The sequence below is a fragment of the Lotus japonicus genome, chromosome 5 (genome assembly GCF_012489685.1).
Source record: "Lotus japonicus ecotype B-129 chromosome 5, LjGifu_v1.2".
Classification (NCBI taxonomy): domain Eukaryota; kingdom Viridiplantae; phylum Streptophyta; class Magnoliopsida; order Fabales; family Fabaceae; genus Lotus; species Lotus japonicus.
Genome location: NC_080045.1, coordinates 54,575,783 through 54,595,001, shown reverse-complemented (window position 1 = coordinate 54,595,001; position 19,219 = coordinate 54,575,783). Strand labels below are relative to the sequence as shown.

The 19,219-nt window shown below is 37.2% G+C and overlaps 3 protein-coding genes across 3 annotated transcripts; 1 reads left to right on the top strand and 2 right to left on the bottom strand.

The window, feature by feature from the left end:
* Positions 1-131: 131 nt before the first annotated feature.
* Positions 132-2,779, bottom strand: LOC130716784 (uncharacterized). Its single transcript, XM_057566793.1, has 6 exons — positions 2,595-2,779; positions 2,453-2,500; positions 1,865-1,925; positions 1,634-1,768; positions 1,010-1,177; positions 132-396 (listed from the first exon to the last, which is right to left on the bottom strand). The coding sequence occupies exons 1-6, from the start codon at positions 2,675-2,677 to the stop codon at positions 340-342; spliced, it is 552 nt and encodes a 183-aa protein (XP_057422776.1). The 5' UTR covers positions 2,678-2,779; the 3' UTR covers positions 132-339.
* A 4,389-nt stretch (positions 2,780-7,168) lies between these two features.
* LOC130716780 (probable polygalacturonase) lies at positions 7,169-10,954 on the top strand. The gene is made up of 6 exons (XM_057566788.1): positions 7,169-7,791; positions 8,208-8,525; positions 9,040-9,160; positions 9,237-9,411; positions 9,559-9,629; positions 9,922-10,954. The coding sequence occupies exons 1-6, from the start codon at positions 7,768-7,770 to the stop codon at positions 10,614-10,616; spliced, it is 1,404 nt and encodes a 467-aa protein (XP_057422771.1). The 5' UTR covers positions 7,169-7,767; the 3' UTR covers positions 10,617-10,954.
* A 286-nt stretch (positions 10,955-11,240) lies between these two features.
* LOC130716779 (protein S-acyltransferase 18) lies at positions 11,241-14,520 on the bottom strand. The gene is made up of 8 exons (XM_057566787.1): positions 14,190-14,520; positions 13,761-14,096; positions 13,171-13,239; positions 12,996-13,067; positions 12,770-12,898; positions 12,580-12,660; positions 11,971-12,141; positions 11,241-11,887 (listed from the first exon to the last, which is right to left on the bottom strand). Exons 1-8 carry the CDS (start codon positions 14,349-14,351, stop codon positions 11,381-11,383), a joined length of 1,527 nt encoding a protein of 508 aa, XP_057422770.1. The 5' UTR covers positions 14,352-14,520; the 3' UTR covers positions 11,241-11,380.
* Between the last annotated feature and the right edge of the window lie 4,699 nt (positions 14,521-19,219).

The window sequence follows — 19,219 nt, the reverse complement described above, 5'->3', positions numbered from 1 at the left end:
TATTGCTTTGTCTCAAAAAACTCTTAGTGGACATGCCTATACAAGATGCAAGAGGCTCCTTTACATGTTTGTTACTTTTGCTAGTCAGTTATTTGTAATCAGAAGTATGAAACAGTAGCAGAGAACATGTATGGCTCTATGCATAGCTTTATATCCATTCAGTTTCAGTCAATCAGAATAATCAGAACACTTTCTCCCCATTTGTTCTTCCTAGTTTGAAAATTAAAGAACTACACCATTACAATCCGTCGCCAAGAATAGGATATCGACCTAAACTAAGTGATTAAATTAGATCTACACTTTCTCCCCATTTATGTCAGGGTTCTGAACTTGGCCCCATCAGGCATCAGCTTGAATAATATCCTCAACAGTTTTATTGATCACGCTTCCTTTAACCTGCATTCATTGAAAGATTATGAATAACTTAGTAAGCTAAAATCTAAGAAAAAAAGAAAAACCCAAAAATAGAAAAACCCAAAGTAAGCCAATATTATATAGACATCCCGAGGCATGGTCAAATAACATGGACTCCTTGTTTATTTCCAACAAGGCAACAGGTTCTCTTACTATTAGTTACTGTCATTGCATTATAAAACTTTGAAATGGTGTAAAATGTTCTTAAGTATGATTTTCTTACAATAAGGAATCTCCATTGTAAGACTGAATAAAGATTGAATAAGGGAGTTGATTGTAATAATGAAATTTTGGAGAAATCCATTACCCATGCAACTTGATCGATGGAGGCTATTTGTAGTTACTCCAAATGATTTGTATCAAGTATATGATCACAATCTTAAAAGAAGATTTCTCATTCAACGTTTTTGGAGATTTACTTTGTCTTCTAAAGTGAGGGACACTTTACTACATGTTTGAATAACCTATTTATCAGAAACCATGACTTTTATTAATTAATTGAGAGAACTTTTAAAAGAAACGATTAATTTTCCTAAAAAGAACAGAACCAAACATAATAGAAAATTATAAATCTAGTGCGAGGCTGGGACCTCACCTTAATTCCAATAGCAACTGCAGTTTTCAATTTGACAAGTTCACCTAATCTCAAAGAACCTTCTTTATTATCTCTAATAAATATCAGGGGCACACTCCTTGATGAAGCCAAACTTTGTAGATGCTTTGTTAGCCATCGTGGGTTACAGTCAGAAGCAACAAGCACAGCCTGCATAACAGAAAATGTAAATAATGTATCTCTTGGACTATATAAAACAAAGCACAACCTAACACCAAAAAGAGCCATATAGGCATATACTACTTCTACCAAGTAATAACAAAAGTACAAAACTTGTCTATTTATTACAAAGAAAATAAATCGTGTTTGAGCAATGTGAGAGAAAACAATAAGGCCGCCATATGCACAGTCAACTACTATTATTTGCAGGGATCAGCAAGAACAAAATGCCTACCTACTAGTATTTGGCTATTTGCCGCATCATGTAAAGGTTAAAGCATCAGACAAATAGCAAATTGGAGGATTTAATTTAGTTTTTTTGGAGCAAAGTTGGATGATTTGCATAGAAGTTCAAAACTAATAACAATAGGTGCAGCCGTGCAGGTACTATGTACATTATTAACCAGAGATTTATATGTTCTACATAGCAGAATAGAAGAAATCAACCTGAAGTTTAACAGAAGGTGCTTTATGATTGCTTCTGATCAAAGGGATGAGTTCTGCTGAACTTTCCAACTCAGCACACGGTTCCATGCGCTCAAGTACACGGGTTACATCATTGACTCCAATAGAAAATTGTTGCTGCAAGGAGCCACAGAAAGGTCACATGACTATATAAGCTTTCCACTAAACTCATCAACATGTTACATAGTTCCCAAAACCAAGTCGAAGTCAAACCTTTAACCAAATCTTTTCTGGCAACGAACATCCATCTAAACGTCTTGCCAATTCAGTCTCCCTAATCATTAGAATGATCATTTATAAGATAAGGTGAGAAATTGCAGTACTATTGATTACTTCCACAATTAAACACAAATATTGAGAAGATGACTTGAGAGAGAATGAACCAGTAAAATAAAGGGAAAAATTAACTATCATTCATCAATTGAAGTTTTCAGATACAAAGCAACAAGTTATACATAGATAGTGTGCACTAACATAATACTAAGAAATCTAACAAACCAGCTTAACTACAAAACTAACTATGTAACTAACAGTTGTTTTCATAAGGCAGTTCAGTAGTTCACTCCAGGGTTGTTAATGGCGGATAGCGGCAAGCCCAAAAAACGTTATTTCGAGTGCTATTGCGGCGCTATAGCGACCTCAATGCGCTACACTGTAGGCTATAGCGCCCTATTAACAAGCCTGGTTCACTCTAAACTGTTAAATTTTGACTCAGGCCTTCATCTCAGTTTCATACAACAATATTATAGAGCAAATCATGTTGGAAGTTTAATTAAAAAAAGTAAGCAACATGTATTTTACCTGCGGATTGATTGGAGCAGATGGGTTAGGCGTTCTCCTTCATAGGAACTGCAGATAAGTAACCAATGATGTTATGATAAGAAAACAACAACATTAATAACAGAAGAATGAATAAAAGCCAGAAACTATTTACAATGCATACTTATTTTCTAGAGAAGCAGTTCCTCCTGTGTTTGAGTTGTTTCCCTGCTTCTTTGGAGCTTTAGCACTACTTCTACTTGGCATCCTCTGATTAGACGCCCTTAATTAAACTAGAATTGATTCTACAAATTGTAGCAATTGATAAAGTTGGACGTTCGATGATTCAGAATTCAGAAAGCTTCAAGCGAAATATTAGATTTAATAGCGCGCGGGTCAGGGTTTTGTGATGTCTTTAGCGGCCCATGAATTTCTGTATGTGGGCTTGAGGTGGGAAATAGCATGGCCCATCTAAAAATAAATAATATTATGGCATCTACATTTTCTTTTATCTGAAATCTGATATTATATATATTCATATATATCATAGTAATTGACTATAGCAGGAAAAATACCTGAAATTGGTACAAGAGGGCAAAATGGCAAAACTCATGCATATCTTCCAAAGCATAGGTAGCCATGTGACAAGTCTAACTACCCCACATTCATTATGACAAATTAATAAATATTGCAACTTAGGCATCAAGCTATAGGCTAATAATGCCAAACTAATTCATACCGTTAAGCATGATAATTGACCACGGAGTTGGTATTTTTCTCGCCATTGCCGTTAAGATTAGCCCTGCATGCATTAGGAAGAACAGGATGATCTTTGGCCTTATATATTAATCATTGTGTAACTTTTCCCTTTGCTCTTTGGCCTTTTTCTGAAGAACAAGAAAATCTTGACGCAATGCTATAAAAAATAAAAACTTTTCTTATGAATATGAATAAAAGCAATTTCAAATTAACTAAACTAATATCTAAACATGTACTTAAAAATAGCAAGCAAGTATTCCCTCATTAATCAACTTGTCAAACTGTACCATGGGTCCAGCAAACTAGCAATGAGTTTTTCTTTTTTTAAGGCAGCTAGCAGTGAGCTTGAGAGTAAGAAAATGATGAAATAATAAAAATATGGAGAATTACAAAAGGCCTTGGATCTAACTGAGTACTCTATATAGTGTGCTCTTCTTGGGTTATGCATGCATTCTTTTGTTAATTACTTGTTGGGATCCCTGATCAGTACCTGATCTTTGTTTTATATATCTAATCATAATAAAACGGTCCTAATGGAGTGCAAAATGTCACGCTGAAATGTTTCTGTTCCCCTTTGATCATCCTTAGCGACCAGAGACTTTTGTCTAATTAAAACCTAATACATGGTCTTAACTCTTGCCTTTCAAAAAAAAAAACATGGTCTTAACTCTTAAGTATCCCCAAAAGAAAACTCACAAATGTTACTCCTGGCCTTCATCATCAACCGCTACACTAGCAGTCAAGTAAGCTAGCTAGTCATTATTATCACCATAACTTAATTATGTATTTAACTTTTTGAGAAAAATGTATACAATTTATTACCTTAGAAGTTGTATATATAAATAAATAGGCACCTTCAACTTTAATACGAGACCATCACGTAAGAAATTTTATGAGGTTCAAATATAATTGTACATCTAATTAGAGGGATTGTCTAAATGACCCATGTGAAAGTTTGAGTTAAATAATCCGTCATCCAATCATATTAGAGATAAATGAGTTAGAAATAAATTAATAAATAAAATATAGAAATTCCAACTCACTTATCTCAAATGTAATTGGATGATGAGTTATTTAACTCTAACTTTCACAATGGTCATTTAACTCAAACAGCACAAAAATATATCAGAATCTAAATGACTATGAATTTCTAATCTTGGACACTTCGCCAAGTTATGCAACCGGACCAGACTAAAATGTACTACTATAGACGCAACTTAGAAATGTAATAGGTAATCGTGGTGAATCGTAAGATTCAACTTCAATTCAAAGATATACAATGAGATCCAAATTCATTTAATATAATGACACTGCAAATATATGCATATCACTGTCTTAAGTTTGTATTAGGCTTAATTGCACTTTTGCTCCCTGATCTTTCACCTTTGTGCGATTTACCTCCCTCATCTTTAAAATGAGCGAATTTCCTCCCTCTTCTATTAATATGTGCGATTTAGGCCCTTCCGTTAGTTAGCCGTCCAATTACTAACGGCGGTTGCTATTTTCACCCTCCCTTTTACTAACCACACCCCCATATCAGAAATAAAAATAAAAATAAAAATAAAAAAAGGAGGTAAATTGCACAAAGGTGAAAGATCAGGGGGCAAAAGTGCAATTAAGCTAAAAAATAAAAAAATAAATGAAATAAATTAAATAAATTAAATACAATTAATAGAAAATAAAAAAAAACTGGAAAAAAATATTTTTATAAAAATCAAAGAAAAAATAATAAAATAAATGAAATAAGTTAAATACAAATAATAGAAAATGAAAAAACATTTATATAAAATAAAAAAAAAAGCTGAAAAAAATATTTTTATAAAAATCAAAGAAAAAATGTTTTTATAAATTCAAAGAAAATAAATTATTTTTTTTAATTGAAGATAGAAATTTAAAAATAAAATAAAAGAATATTATTTTTAATTTAGTGTAGGTGGTGCAAATAGAAACAAATTCTTCTTTTATTTTATTTTTAAATTTCTATCTTCAATTAAAAAAATATGTTATTTTCTTTGACTTTATAAAAACATTTTTTTCTTTGATTTTTATAAAAAAAAATTCAGTTTTTTCTTTGATTTTATAAAAATATTTTTTCATTTTCTATTAATTGTATTTAACTTATTTCATTTATTTTATTATTTTTTCTTTGATTTTTATAAAAATATTTTTTCAGTTTTTTTTAATTTATAGTTTTTTTTTATTTTCTATTAATTTTATTTAATTTATTTAATTTATTTTTTTATTTTTATTTCTGATAAGGGGGTGTGGTTAGTAAAAGGGGGGTGAAAATAGCAACCACCGTTAGCAATTGGACGGCTAACTAACGGAAGGGCCTAAATCACACATATTAATAGAAGAGGGAGGGAATTCGCTCATTTTAAAGATGAGAGAGGTAAATCGCACAAAGGTGAAAGATCAGGGAGCAAAAGTGCAATTAAGCCTTTGTATTATATTGTATCTGAATACATGTCTAAATTATTTGTAGAATAATGATAGTTTGTTTTTGAGTCGTCATTTTCTTTCTCTATATCAATTATCGATCAAATATCTTCTAGTAAAAAACTGACTTTTTGTTGGGGTGGGGGTTAAGCTTGTTTCTATATATATTATATCTTCATATCAATGAAGCAGAAAGCTGTGACAGTAGCTGGTGAGAGGGGTCCTCATGATTCATGAACTACGGACTACTGATCAAGTTTCATTTATTATCAGTTATCATCATCATCTTGGAATGGGGACAGTACTGGATATAAACGACGAACCTCATTTTTTTCCTTTTTTTTCAGGGGGCTAATAAATAACGAACCTCATTTCGGTCCAATCCAAATATTTATCATGTTTATTAAAAAAACTTACATAATTAATCGCTGTTTTTTACCAGCTAGTTATGGGCGGGTGTAATAAGATAACAAGAGATTAGAAGAGAAAATATTTTCCTTTTAGAGTAATTTCATGATTTAGCTTCTGACTTCCTTCCTTGACCTTCGGCTTCTTTTGAATCATGATGGGAGCGTTACTCTTTTACACATCTCTAGATATTCAAATGAAGCAGCAGATTGAAGCAGCATATTGCCTTGCTGGAATTGAAGCTAGCCTTCAGTGTTTCTTTACCCATCTTAAGGCTCCGTCTTAGCAGAATACTCTCATCTTGGCTAGAGAGGTGTTAGTCTTGTAGTTTTTTCCATTTTTTTATGTACCATAAATCATTAGAATGTCATTTAAAAAAAAAGTAAAATAGAATGTTAACCTAAAAAAAATTAAGTTAAGGGTTCTTTCAAGGTGGTTGTGAGTTTTTTTTTATCTTTAAATGTAAATTTGAAAAAAATATTGTGTTCGGTAAAAATGTAACTGAAATATTTTTTAACTTAATTTTAAAAAAATAATTAAATGTTTAAAATCATAAAAATATAATTTTGTGATTATGATTTTTAATTTCAAGAACATGTAATTCATCGCCACTAACACCACCAACCTTCGCCACTACCGCTACCACCTTTGTCATCACTACACCACCCTCTGCCACAGTCACTACCACCACTAGCGCCACAACCATCACCATCGTCATCTATCACCATCGCCACACCCACCACTATCATCCACCATGCCACCACACCACATTCCATTACTGCTATGAAACAAAGATGTATGTTAACGGAGATGACTAATTTTTTTTTTTGTACATTGGAAAGATAAATTGCGTCCGCCAGGATTCGATCCCTAGACCTCCCCTACCCAACTCATATGTCCCCCAGCTCCTACCACTTGAGCTATCTTTATTTTAAATTGACAATAATTTTTTAAGACTGAAAAGCACGAAAAACTAAAACTGAATTTATTAATTTTAGTTTTTATAAATTTTGAAATGTAAAACTAAAAAGTAAAAACTATGTACTCCCAACAAGCCCTTAATCAAGGTGTTCACCTAAAAGCCTAAAATCTATATAGGATTTGGTTATTTTAGGAAAAGGAAGTAAGTAGGTTGTCCCAAGAACACACAGAAACAAAAGACAGCAGAAGTGGTGCGCCATGCAAGCCTAAATTCGGTGAAAAAACCTTCTTTACCTTAAAAACTTAGACATACTCAAACTGTCATTATCTGTCTCACACAATCACTCACTCACTCACTCACTCACTCCATGTGTTGTAATTCTTGGAAGTCAGCGCGTCATTGCTTCACCAGTCACCACCAACGCAACGGTGATTATCATGATCATGATCCCCTGCTGCTGCTGATGATGCTGATCACCTTGTTGTAGTTCAAAATCATTGTTTCTCTTTCTGGGTTTTCTCTGTTTCCCACGATGGTGTAAGACAAACTCAGAACGAGAGAGGGTCCTACTGCTTAATTTTTAAGGGGCATACACAGTCTCTGTCAATGATTTTAACTTGACTCTCTCTTTCTCTCTCTCTCTCTGACCCTTTTCTCAACGACCCTCCAATCAGTAGTATCATATTTTGATCAATAAATCAAAACTACCCTTCTTCTCTTTTTCTCTGTCTATTGTTTCTGGGTATTTTTCATTCACCACAAGGACCATTTCCATTTTGTTATTCATCACAAGCTCTGCCCTCTGCTCTCAAGACTGGATCTCATTCATATGAAGAGACTTTCAACTTCAACTGTGAGTTTGTTTGTGTTTGATTAAATGTTACTACCTATCTTTGTTTTCACTTTCAAGCTTAGTAATGGGTGCTGTAAGATCTAAATTCAAAAGATTTTACACAGATCAAGAAAAGCATTGATTGGATTGGATCCTCCCCTGTCTACCTTAGTGTAATTTATCTTGTGTTACTGTCTGCTGAGTAGATTTTTAACTCATCTAGTTGACCTATTTTATTCGGTTGATTATAATTATAGTTCTGTAATTTCATAGTTCTGATGCTCTTTAAGTTGCTAAATGTCTCTGTGTATTCCTTAAGATCCTGCCCTTTTTGCAGTTGAAGTAGCAAATGAACTGCTGTTCAAGTGTTCATGGCTTTATAAAAAATTAGAACCGCCTCAATGTTTTTAACTGATGCTGACATGTTTTTCATGCAGCTGCTGGATGTGTTTCTGGTACTTGCATTGTTCAGTTGTTGCCCATGGACAGTGTGGAGCAGCTCAAGCTGCAATCAGATAAACTTGAAGGAAGTTCGGCCGCATAGTGTTAGTATTACAGAATTTGGAGCAGTTGGCGATGGGATCACTCTCAATACCAAGGCATTTCAGAATGCCATCTTCTATCTCAATTCCTTTTCAGACAAAGGTGGAGCCAAGCTTTTTGTCCCAGCTGGCCGGTGGTTAACCGGAAGTTTTGATCTAATCAGCCACCTCACTTTGTGGTTAGACAAGGATGCTGTAATTCTTGGATCAACGGTAAGCTGCTATTTGTAAATAATATGGTTAAATGCCAGGAATAGAAAGTTTAATATAGCTGCAAAATGTGGTTGTTCCCCGGTTTGTCTGCAATTTAGTGCATGTTTAAATACACAATACATTTTCACGTTGGAAGGGGGTAGAAGTTATTCTGGAAGGTTTAAACGTGATTTCAAACATGCTATTAGTTATTACATATTAGAATGTCACTTTTAGCATGGATATAATGTTCCTATATGTTTGTTATGCATATTAGTCAATAAAGCAGTGTATTACAGTTAACTAGTAATTAATATGTGCAAACTTTCTGAGCTATATTTGTCAATTTACCATGCAAGGACTATTTTTGAGTTTTGACTCTAATTTTGACCTTAAGTAATGGATATAACTTATGTTTGTATTTTGTTCACTAGCTTAATTCAAACAAATTGGTAGTTTAATCTGTTCAGACCTTGTGGTCTCTAAATTATGATCTGTAGTGTGTGAAAAAAATACCATACTGTGCTTGTTACAGAACTCTGATGATTGGCCAGTTGTGGATCCCCTACCATCATATGGTCGTGGAAGGGAGTTGCCGGGTGGAAGGCATAGAAGCCTCATTTACGGACGCAATTTGACTGATGTCATTATAACAGGTTTGTGATATCCAATGGAAAATAATCTTCTATAGACATATTTCAATATATTGATGCCATTAGTGTCCCAATGCAGGTAATAATGGAACTATAGATGGTCAAGGGAGTATCTGGTGGAGCAAATTTGAGAATAAAACATTGGATTATACACGTCCTCATCTGGTTGAGTTGATGAATTCAACGGAGGTTCTCATTTCAAACTTAACCTTCTTGAATTCACCATTTTGGACTATTCATCCTGTATATTGCAGGTTTGTTCCCTTCCAGAAGGATTGAGTGTTTTTATTTTCTTCCTTATTTGCTAAAGTTCATGCGCTTTCATTAGCATGTTAAAACTGTGCAATAGTGAAGCTTCCATGATTAGGGGGAGATTTGAGACTGTTTTTCTCGATGAACAGCCATGTTACAGTTCAGAATGTCACCATCCTTGCTCCTCTTAGTTCACCAAATACTGATGGGATTGATCCAGGTGACTTTTCTCCCTTAGTGTTGAAAATCATACCCTCGCGTGACAGTGCACGAATTTTCAAGATTTAATTTTCAGGAACCCAATGTTTAACCCAGTTTTGGTGTGGTATCAAGTTCTTGTCATTCATTGTTTAAAAGTGAAAGTTTCTTATGGACCAAAATAAGACAGAATTTTTACATATGTGGAGCAATGTATTCTATGCTAGTTGGGACTTAAAACATGTGTCATTGTCCTTGCTAATTTTCTTTCCAGACTCATCAGCTTTTCATATATACCTTTCAATTATGTCCAGATTCTTCGGACGATGTATGCATTGAAGACTGTTATATAAGCACCGGTGATGACCTGATTTCCATCAAAAGTGGATGGGATCAATATGGCATTTCATTTGGTCGACCTAGTACAAACATCGTCATCCGCAGGCTCGTTGGGAAAACTACGAGTGCAGGAATCGCTATCGGAAGTGAGATGTCTGGAGGTGTGTCAGAAGTCCATGCAGAAGATATTTATATTTTTGATTCGCGCAGCGCAATCAGAATTAAGACTTCTCCTGGCAGGGGTGGTTATGTTAGAAATGTCTATATCTCTAACATGACCTTGGCTAATATAGATATTGCTATCAGGTTCACTGGTTTATATGGAGAACATCCAGATGAAGCTTATGACCCGGACGCCCTACCTCTAATTGAAAGAATTACTATCAAGGATGTGATAGGGGAAAATGTCAAACGCGCCGGCCTTATACAGGGCATAAAAGGTTATGACTTTGTCAATATCTGTCTATCCAACATTAGCCTTAATGTGAGCTCAAAAGTTCCATGGAACTGCTCTGACGTTAAAGGATACTCAGACTTGGTTTCGCCGGAAGTTTGTGAACCTCTCAAAGAGAGAATATTCCCTGAGCATTGGTCAGACTGTTACAAGCTGCCAAACCAGCTAAAGAGTTCAAGTGATAGAAGCAGAGGTGCTTGGTTGCGGTCTTGGTAAATTATGACATATGCTGCCAAAGTTCACTTGTAGCTGAAATTGGATTGGTGAGTTTTTTTCAGCAGGAAAAGTTTTACCTGACAGAAGAAGTTAAATGATGTTGCTGATCTGTTGTTGTCCGTCTGCAGAATGATACTGAGATGATTTTCTTGTAACGTGTGCAATAACGAATAATTGAGTGATTTATCTGAAATGTGAATGTAATGATTTCATCTCTTTCTTTTCTAGCTACACATGGTTTTGGAAAAGAAAAATGAAAATAATGTTTATTCAAAAGAAATACAAGGAAAAGAATGTCTTTGGCTGTTGATAAAGCTAAGAAGATATGGTTACTCTAATATTTTTCCTTTATGTTACAAATGTTACTAACATATTCTTACACAGTAGAGGGCATTCAGAATATGATCAATACAAAAAACCTTTGTTGAAAATAACTTTGCTTTTATAACACATGGAAACTATTGCATTGCCTTTATATGAAAATTAACATATCGAATGAGCCACATTGGCTGGAACAACCCCATGTATATTGGATAACCGGAAAAGTAACATGATTGCATTGCCTTCACATGAAAATTAACAGATCGAATGAGCCACTTTGGCTGGAACAACCCCATGATTAAATTAAACAGAAAACCATGTTACACTTATAGATTAACCATCCCATGTATAAAATTATAAGGAGTCAATGTTACACAGAAAATGGACATATAAACAAATCTTTCTCTAAGGTTGAGAACCTCAACTTCTAAAATACAATATGCCTATCTTGGGGATGGTTCACTTCCATCTTTGCTGATAACTGAACAAAGAACCTGCCCTGAAATATGTGTTTCAAGCTCCCTGGATACACCTGTTAACTTCAAGTCAAAACTGCTTCTATATTTGTGTTGTGGAGACACCATCATGCTGCTAGAGAACACATTTGGTGAGCCAGCAGAGAATCTCCTCCTTGGGCTTGAAAAGCTTACTGGCGATACAGAAAGTTTTCCTTTTGCTATAAAAGGTGTTGAGCCATAACCCTCATTGCCCATGTTTTTATCTGCATTCATCAAAGGACCAAATTTTGTCTCGAGTGGAAGAGGTCTCAATGAATTATGTTCTCCAGTCTGCTTTTCTTTCAGAAGCCTATCCCTGGCTTTCTCAGCTGCCATTAGGGCTTTATCTCTGGTAAACTTCAAGAGTTTCCATGGGTTAATGCTGACATGAAACTTCTTTGTCTTGATGGATTCGGTTTCATTGTCAATCCTGATAGACAACCTAGGTGAGCTCTGAAACTCAAAACAAACTGCTCTGTGAGGTTTGAGTTAGAATTATGGCAAAATAAGCATGATGCAGTCTATCTAATTCCTACCTGGTTTTCACTCTGTCCTTTGCATAGAAACCTTGACATCAGGGTTGGCTTCTCAGGTGAGTCAAAATCAATGCTTTCATCTGATGAGAAATCAGAATCATCAATTGATTCCAATTCCATGGATTGATCCACTTCTCTCATCGCCAAAATATAGTCATAGGTCCTCATCCCCTGCATAAATAATAAATACTATGATTTAGGGTGCGTTTGGACCACATAAGCACTTAAGCATGTGTTAGTTAAGCTTAAGAAAATAGCTTCTGACATGTTTATAAGCTCTTTTGAAATTTTTTGTTAGTTTCTCAGATTAGCTTATTAATGAACACTTATATTTACATACAAGTTCTTCTGTTTTTCAATAAACTTGTCAATTGATGTTTATATGATAAATTCTTATTAATTAAGCGTTAAAGCTGTTTATCTAAACGCAGTCTTAATAGCAACAAACATTTCAGTACAAAAATTAACACAGATTGACTGAATTGGGAAATTGATCATGAAAACCTGCACTTGTCTTTCAAACTCTTTGGTAAATTATTAAGGTATGCATCTGTCCTAAGACTAAAGCATTATGATAGTTGATATTTTCAAAGCAAGAAGGAAAGCCACCTTTCTTATCAGGACCACGTGAAAGAAGAAAAGCTGCCCCAGTGCAGCTGAGCCATAAGCTGTAAATAAGAGAAGCAATACCTGTAGCAATCCAGGAAATTCAAAGTAAATCAGAAATGCTGTTGAAACCTAAAATTCAAATGTCGACCAAAATACGGCAATGTCCAGAAACAGTTATGGTAACTATTACACATATGGTAGCAAGAACTTCTCTTGGAAACTTCACAAAAAGCTTCCTCTGAAGCTCTTTTTCTATTCCTCTTTTATCTGCAAAGCACCTGACAAATATAGCAATTGCAGCCCCTCCTTCAATGATAAGCTGTGCATGTAACAGACAAAATTGGAAATGATTCAGTTCAGCTAAACCTATTTGAAACTCTTTTGTTTAGAGTCTATCAACACCATTGAGTACTGACCATTAACAGGACGAAAATCATCAGAAGAAAGAACGTCGTGTAGTTCCTTTTCCCCACACAGTTATTCAACCACTGTTAAAACAATGAAAAGCAATTATACCTCAATAACAATCAAAATATCAGAAAGAATTTACAAATTTCACAACCAAAAAAGAACAGCCTGACAAATGCTAACCCTGCAATGGTGATCAAACCCTTCCACGCAGCGATTGCAGGTCCTGCAGTGCTTACTATGCTTTTTCACCTGATTCACACAAACGCACAATAGTTTGATTTAACTGCATGCTACATCACACACTTCCAGTTTGGATTAACTTGCAGTTTCTTAGAATTCATTCATGTTAGACCTAGGACCCGTTTGGGAAAACAGCTTAATTAAGCGCTTATGGTCATAAGCGCTTATGACATAAGTGCATAAGCCGCTTATGACATAAGCGCTTATTCATAAGCTATTTTAAAAAAAACTATTGAAATAAATTGAAAATAAGCCATGTATGAGCTCAAAACAGCTTATGGTTGGCCATAAGCTATTTTCATAAGCTCTCCCAAACACTGACATAAGCGCTTATGCTATCAGATAAGCTCAAATAAGCTCTTCCAAACGGGGCCCTAATTCGACTCCGATTACACACTTCCATTTATAAGAACTTGTTTAGCCATATCTCTAGTCATTGTAACAACACTCAACACAGCTAGCTTCTCAACTAATATAAGTAGTATAAACTGATTTCAACTCAATAGATCAATCATTCCAACTATTCGAACCTCGAAATCACAAAGTGGGCAAAATGAGATATCATCCTCATTAAGATTAGGGACAAGAGCATGATCATCATCTTTCATAACTAGTGGGAAAGGCAGCAGAGGCTCAATCTGGGAGCTTGTGTTCAAGGGATCAAGATACTTCCTCTTAATAAACGTCCTAAGCAGCTTCCTCTCCACCCTCCTGAAAAACCTAATCACAATCTGACCCAGAACAAACCCATAGTTCAGCTTCAAAACCGCATTGGTTTTTCCTTTCTTCTTCTTCTTCCTGAAGCTAGTTCTGTCTGTTGGATCAATCGCAGTGCACCTCACAAACAGAAACATAACAGAAATTGCCTGTGCAGAACATTGAAGTCAAAATCAACAACAAGAAAGTTATGAAGAATAGAAAAATCAAAGTTATGTAGTAGAGTGTAGATTATTTATTACCACGAAGGAGAATACGAGGGTGAGTGTTATCTCGGCGGTTCGGTTTCCGAGGAAGAGTCCGAGGAAAGTGTAGAAACAAACCACGAGGAAAGTGTAGATTGCAATGCCCACATACTGTAAAGGGTGAAGAGGACGTTGCCATCCATGGCGTCTCATTCTCATTGTTTCTTCTTCTTCTTCTCCTCAACGGTCGATTTACTACACAGTGTGAGTGTGGTGTGTGGAGCTGAGTGTATGTTTGTTTGTTTTCAAAATTGAACTGAACCGCGCTCCTAACTGGTTGCTAGATCTGGTTTTTTCTCCATCATCCAACGGATGTCAGCAACTGTGGGTTTTGCCTCGACAAAACAAGACAAAGTTTGTGACTTTGTGGGACATTTCAAACTCTATTGAGGAACAGGCCTTGTCTTTATGGGCTGGGCTCTTTACTTCATTGACTGTTAAATCTGTTGGGCTTTGATTCCTTCCTAGTTCCAAAACCAACCAGACCATACTAAGAACATGTTTGTTATGTGGAGCTCCATTTGATCACTATACAGAGAAGAGAGAGAAACCGTATGTGGAGACTCAAGAATGAGGCTGGACATTGGGTAGAAGGGCAACAAGAGGTCATGCAAGCTGTTACAGAACACTTCCAAGGGATCTTTGCATCCACTCCCACCTCTCATCTAGACGAGTGTTTGGCGACAGTCCCCAAGTTAGTAGTAACTGATGAACTCAATTCAAAACTTTGTGAAGAAGTAAGTGAGGAAGAGATTACAAGGGCGATGCAAAACCTAAGGAGCCTTAAAACCCCTGGGCCTGATGGGCTTAATGGCCTCTTCTTCCAAAACAACTGGGAAACTATAAAACCCGAGGTATGTGCTGCTATTAAACTTTTCTTTACTAACTGTATGTTGCCTCCTGACTTGAATGAGACCTTGGTAACATTGGTGGCAAAGGTTCCTATCCCTGACTGTGTGACTCAGTATCGCCCAATTAGTTGCTGTAACTTTGTCTACAAAGTTATCAGCAAGATTATGGTGCAAAGATTGAAAGGAGACCTGGACAGCATCATCTCTCAGAACCAGAGCGCCTTCATTGGAGGAAGGTTAATCCAGGACAACATCGTGGTTGCCCATGGAGTTTTCCATGCCCTGAAAAGCAAGAAGAAGGAGCACTGAGATCATCTAGCTATCAAACTAGATATGAGTAAAGCCTACGATAGGCTGGACTGGAATTTTCTGGAAAAATCCCTCTTAGCTTACGGATTCAATGCTCGATGGGTTACCCTGATCATGACTCTAGTAACGGGGACTTCCTACAGATACAAAATCAACGGATTCATAAGCCAGAAACTGCTCCCCCAACGAGGACTAAGGCAGGGGGATCCCCTATCCCCCTACCTCTTTGTACTTGCTATGGATGTCCTATCAAACATGCTCCTAGATGCACAAAGGGAGCAGAAACTCACTGGCCTAAAATTAGCCCCTACAGCACCTGCTATAACTCACTTGTTCTTTGCTGATGATGCCCTGCTCCTCACCAACACCTCTATCCAGGAAGCGTACCACCTTATCCATCTCCTCAATACTTTTTCCCAAGCCTCGGGACAAAGAATTAACACCAGCAAATCAGGGCTCCTCTGCAATATTCTCACATCCACAAGCTTGAAAACACAACTTTCCAACATCTTCAAAATGCAAATCTGGGTGAATGCAGGGCAATATTTAGGCATCCCAGCGGAGTGGGGTAGATCAAAACACCATGCTTTGGCATTGATAAAAGAAAGAATTCTTGGGAAGATGGAGGGGTGGAAAGAAGCTCTTCTTAACCAGGCTGGGAAAGAGGTTCTTATTAAAGCAGTTATACAAGCAATACCAACTTATGCCATGACCTTAGTCATGTTCCCCAAATCATTTTGCAAAGAACTCTACTCTGCCACGGCCAGATTCTGGTGGAGAGGAAGGGGAAAAGATCGGGGTATTCACTGGAAAAATTGGAACCACATCACAAACTCTAAAAAGGAGGGAGGGCTCGGATTTAGGGACTTCCATCACCAGAATATTGCTCACGTTTCCAAACAAGCTTGGAGAGCCATTAAATACCCTGAGTCTCTTTGGGCTAAAGTCCTTAAAGCAATTTACTTCCCAAACAGCACCATGCTTGAGGCCAGGACAAGGAAAGGAGCTTCGTGGATTTGGTCAAGCATCCTTAAGGGTAGAGACTTCCTAAAGTCAAATGGAAGATGGGCGGTGGGCAATGGAGAAGACATTGACATATGGAGGGATAATTGGTTATGGTCAGGAGAAACCCTCTCTGATTTAAGAGATAGCCCTTTAACCAAAGTAAACTCCCTGCTTCATGAGGAAGGTGGCTGGAATCTGGAGAAAGTTAGAGAGACTTTTCCCCCAGAGATTGCTATCAAGGTGGTTCAGACCCCCATCCAACTCACGGGTGGGAGAGATATTTTTCTCTGGCCTCACTCACCTAATGGGAGCTATTCCATCAAATCGGGCTACTACATCTCCAGACAAGGTTCTCAGGTGAATTCTACCAGTGCTAGCTCCTCTTCTATTGCTGACCCTGACTTATGGAAAAACATCTGGAACATTAAAGCCCCAAACAAGATAAAGATGTTCTTGTGGAGGGCAGCACACAATGCTCTACCATTGATGGAAAATTTAAGGAAAAAAAGAGTATCTAACTGTGCACTCTGCCCTGTTTGTCAATCTGAGGAAGTGACTGCTGAGCATGCCTTTCTTCTCTGCCAGTGGACACGCTCTGTCTGGTTTGGTTCCCCACTACAGAGAGTCTTCAATCCATTTCAAATCAGAAAGTTTGAGGACTGGTTCCTTCAATCCTGTAAGGATCTGCAATCCCACCCAGCCACCTTTGAACAGAACCTCTCCCTTCTAGGGTGCATCCTCTGGACAATCTAGAAGATTAGAAATGAGTTTGTCTTCCAAGGTACTCAACCAAACCCGGTTCTTGCCCTGCAAAGAATAAAATCTCTTCAGCTCCTTTGCCTAGAAATTCATAAAGGGACTGATCAAAACATAAGGAACCCACCGGGGACCCAAAGACAACCAAGAAGCTCCTCCTGGACCTCCCCAGCTGAAGATTAGGTAAAGGTTAATACTGATGCTAGCTGGATCAATGCAACGAGCCCTGCCTCGACTGCCTTTGTGGTAAGGGATGATAGAGCCTCCATGCTCTCGGGTCACACAAGAACGGTAAGAGCACCATCTCCCCTACTTGCTGAAGCCTTGGCCCTGAGGGATGCTATGATCTTGACCGCTAATATGGGCTGGGAAAGGGTAATCTTTGAGTCAGACTCCCAGATCCCAATTGAGGCCTGCAACGGAAAAAGAATCAGAGGAGAAATTTTAGCCATCATAGAGGATATTTGGAACCTTAAGGGGAAGTTTACTCACTGCAACTTCTCCTGGACTCCAAGAGAAGCCAACCAGGTAGCTTACATCCTAGCAACCCTCCACAGATCTAGATCCATCCCTCAACACTGGTTCCTGAACCCCCCTCCAAAAATTGTGAGAGCTCTCGCGAAAGACCTTGCTAGCTGCTCTTCAGCCTCTTAGAGTCTGGGGATTTTGAGGCATGTGATGTGGTAGATGCTCCCCTTGTGAGTGCTCCCCCAGATTCATGGTCTTCCCACTTCTCTCTCTCATTTATGAGTTCCCTGTTCAGCTTGAGGGGTGTGCCTTTCTACTTCTTGAAGTTAGATCGTGTTTAAGGGTACTTGTAGTAGTTGCATGGTTTTAGAGTCAACATTTAATGATTGTAACGAATTTCTATTTAAGTCCTGACTTGCCTAGCCTATTCCACTAGTGTGCCCCTCCTTCTATTGTATGTCTAGTGGCAAGGGCTCTTACCAGGCTAATGTCTTGTTTCCTTTGTGGGCTTTCTGCCCTCTTGGTAATGAAATCATGAATCTTTCGACCAAAAAAAAAGAAATAGTAGTTTTGGGGTTGGGAAATGGGAAGTGCTATCGACACTCTTTTTTGCCGTTTTCTTTTCCTTGAACCTTTGCTAGAGTTTCATAGTTTTGAATCAGAGTCGTCACCCTCTTAGACTCCATTAGGAAAGCTCTCTCTCCTCGTACTTGGTTAGTTTTTTTTTTCCTGCACAAGATGGTTTCTATCTTATTAGGTGGTTTGTTACTTACATAACTATGATTTTTTTTTTTGCTTTCTCTTTTCGTTTGGCCACCACTACCACCCTCCCTCGCCGCGCGGCCACCACCGTCCACCTCTCATTGGCTGCTTCACGTGTTCTCGCCTCAATAGGCTTCGCGACCTCTGTCTTTGAAGGCACCACAAACCCTCGCTCTCACCCACCTCTGGTTACCGCTCTTGCCTCAGTCACCTCTCTAGGCCTTGGTCTCTGCTGCCACAACTTAGCCACCTCCATCTTCGATGTGTGTGCCTCCTTTTACCTACTCATATCTTGCTAATGTATGTTTGGAATCCTCAGAAGACTCCTTATTCTCCCCTTGTTTTCTCAAAGCTGCTTTATTGTCCACAATTGGTGTTGTTGTAGCCACGATGGGCTCCCGTGATAGCCGCATGGTTTTCAACTTCGACTGGGTTGATTGAGTTGGTTTTCAACTTCGATATGGTTAAAATTTTATTTCTATGCGCTCAAAAGTTAATTAGCTTCTCTGGTATAGGGAGTTTTGTTTTGATTTTAGGTTTTGCATCATGTTTTTAGCTTATAGCTTGATTGTGCATGCTCATTTTTAATTTCCTCGTGTATTTGTGCTTAGCAACCCTTTAAGTATTTATTCTAAACATTATTGACAAAAAAAACACTCTTTTCAACACTCTTCATTCTATAGGTGAAATTTCATGTGAGTCTTACTAAATTGAAAGTGTGACCAACATTTTTTGTGGATCTCATGTGAACTTGAACCAATAGAAAAGAGAGTATTGAAAAGAAAATGTAAGAGAAAGTTTTACTAATATTTTTCTTTAGGGTTTATCCTCCTTTAAATTGTGTGCAAAATGACTATTAAAACAAATTAAAGTGAA

What these genes read in the sequence shown, in the direction of transcription:
- LOC130716780 (XM_057566788.1), top strand. Translation starts at nt 7,768, where the DNA reads ATGAAGAGACTTTCAACTTCAACT. An exon ending in AGAGACTTTCAACTTCAACT is followed by an intron (nt 7,792 to 8,207) that starts GTGAGTTTGTTT and finishes TTTTTCATGCAG; the next exon opens with CTGCTGGATGTGTTTCTGGT. An exon ending in CTGTAATTCTTGGATCAACG is followed by an intron (nt 8,526 to 9,039) that starts GTAAGCTGCTAT and finishes TGCTTGTTACAG; the next exon opens with AACTCTGATGATTGGCCAGT.
- LOC130716784 (XM_057566793.1), bottom strand. Translation starts at nt 2,677, where the DNA reads ATGCCAAGTAGAAGTAGTGCTAAAGCTCCAAAGAAGCAGGGAAACAAC. An exon ending in ACTGCTTCTCTAGAAAATAA is followed by an intron (nt 2,501 to 2,594) that starts GTATGCATTGTA and finishes ACTTATCTGCAG; the next exon opens with TTCCTATGAAGGAGAACGCC. An exon ending in CTGCTCCAATCAATCCGCAG is followed by an intron (nt 1,926 to 2,452) that starts GTAAAATACATG and finishes TCTAATGATTAG; the next exon opens with GGAGACTGAATTGGCAAGAC.
- LOC130716779 (XM_057566787.1), bottom strand. Translation starts at nt 14,351, where the DNA reads ATGAGAATGAGACGCCATGGATGGCAACGTCCTCTTCACCCTTTACAG. An exon ending in ACGTGGTCCTGATAAGAAAG is followed by an intron (nt 12,142 to 12,579) that starts GTGGCTTTCCTT and finishes TTATTTATGCAG; the next exon opens with GGGATGAGGACCTATGACTA. An exon ending in AAGGACAGAGTGAAAACCAG is followed by an intron (nt 11,888 to 11,970) that starts GTAGGAATTAGA and finishes TTTGAGTTTCAG; the next exon opens with AGCTCACCTAGGTTGTCTAT.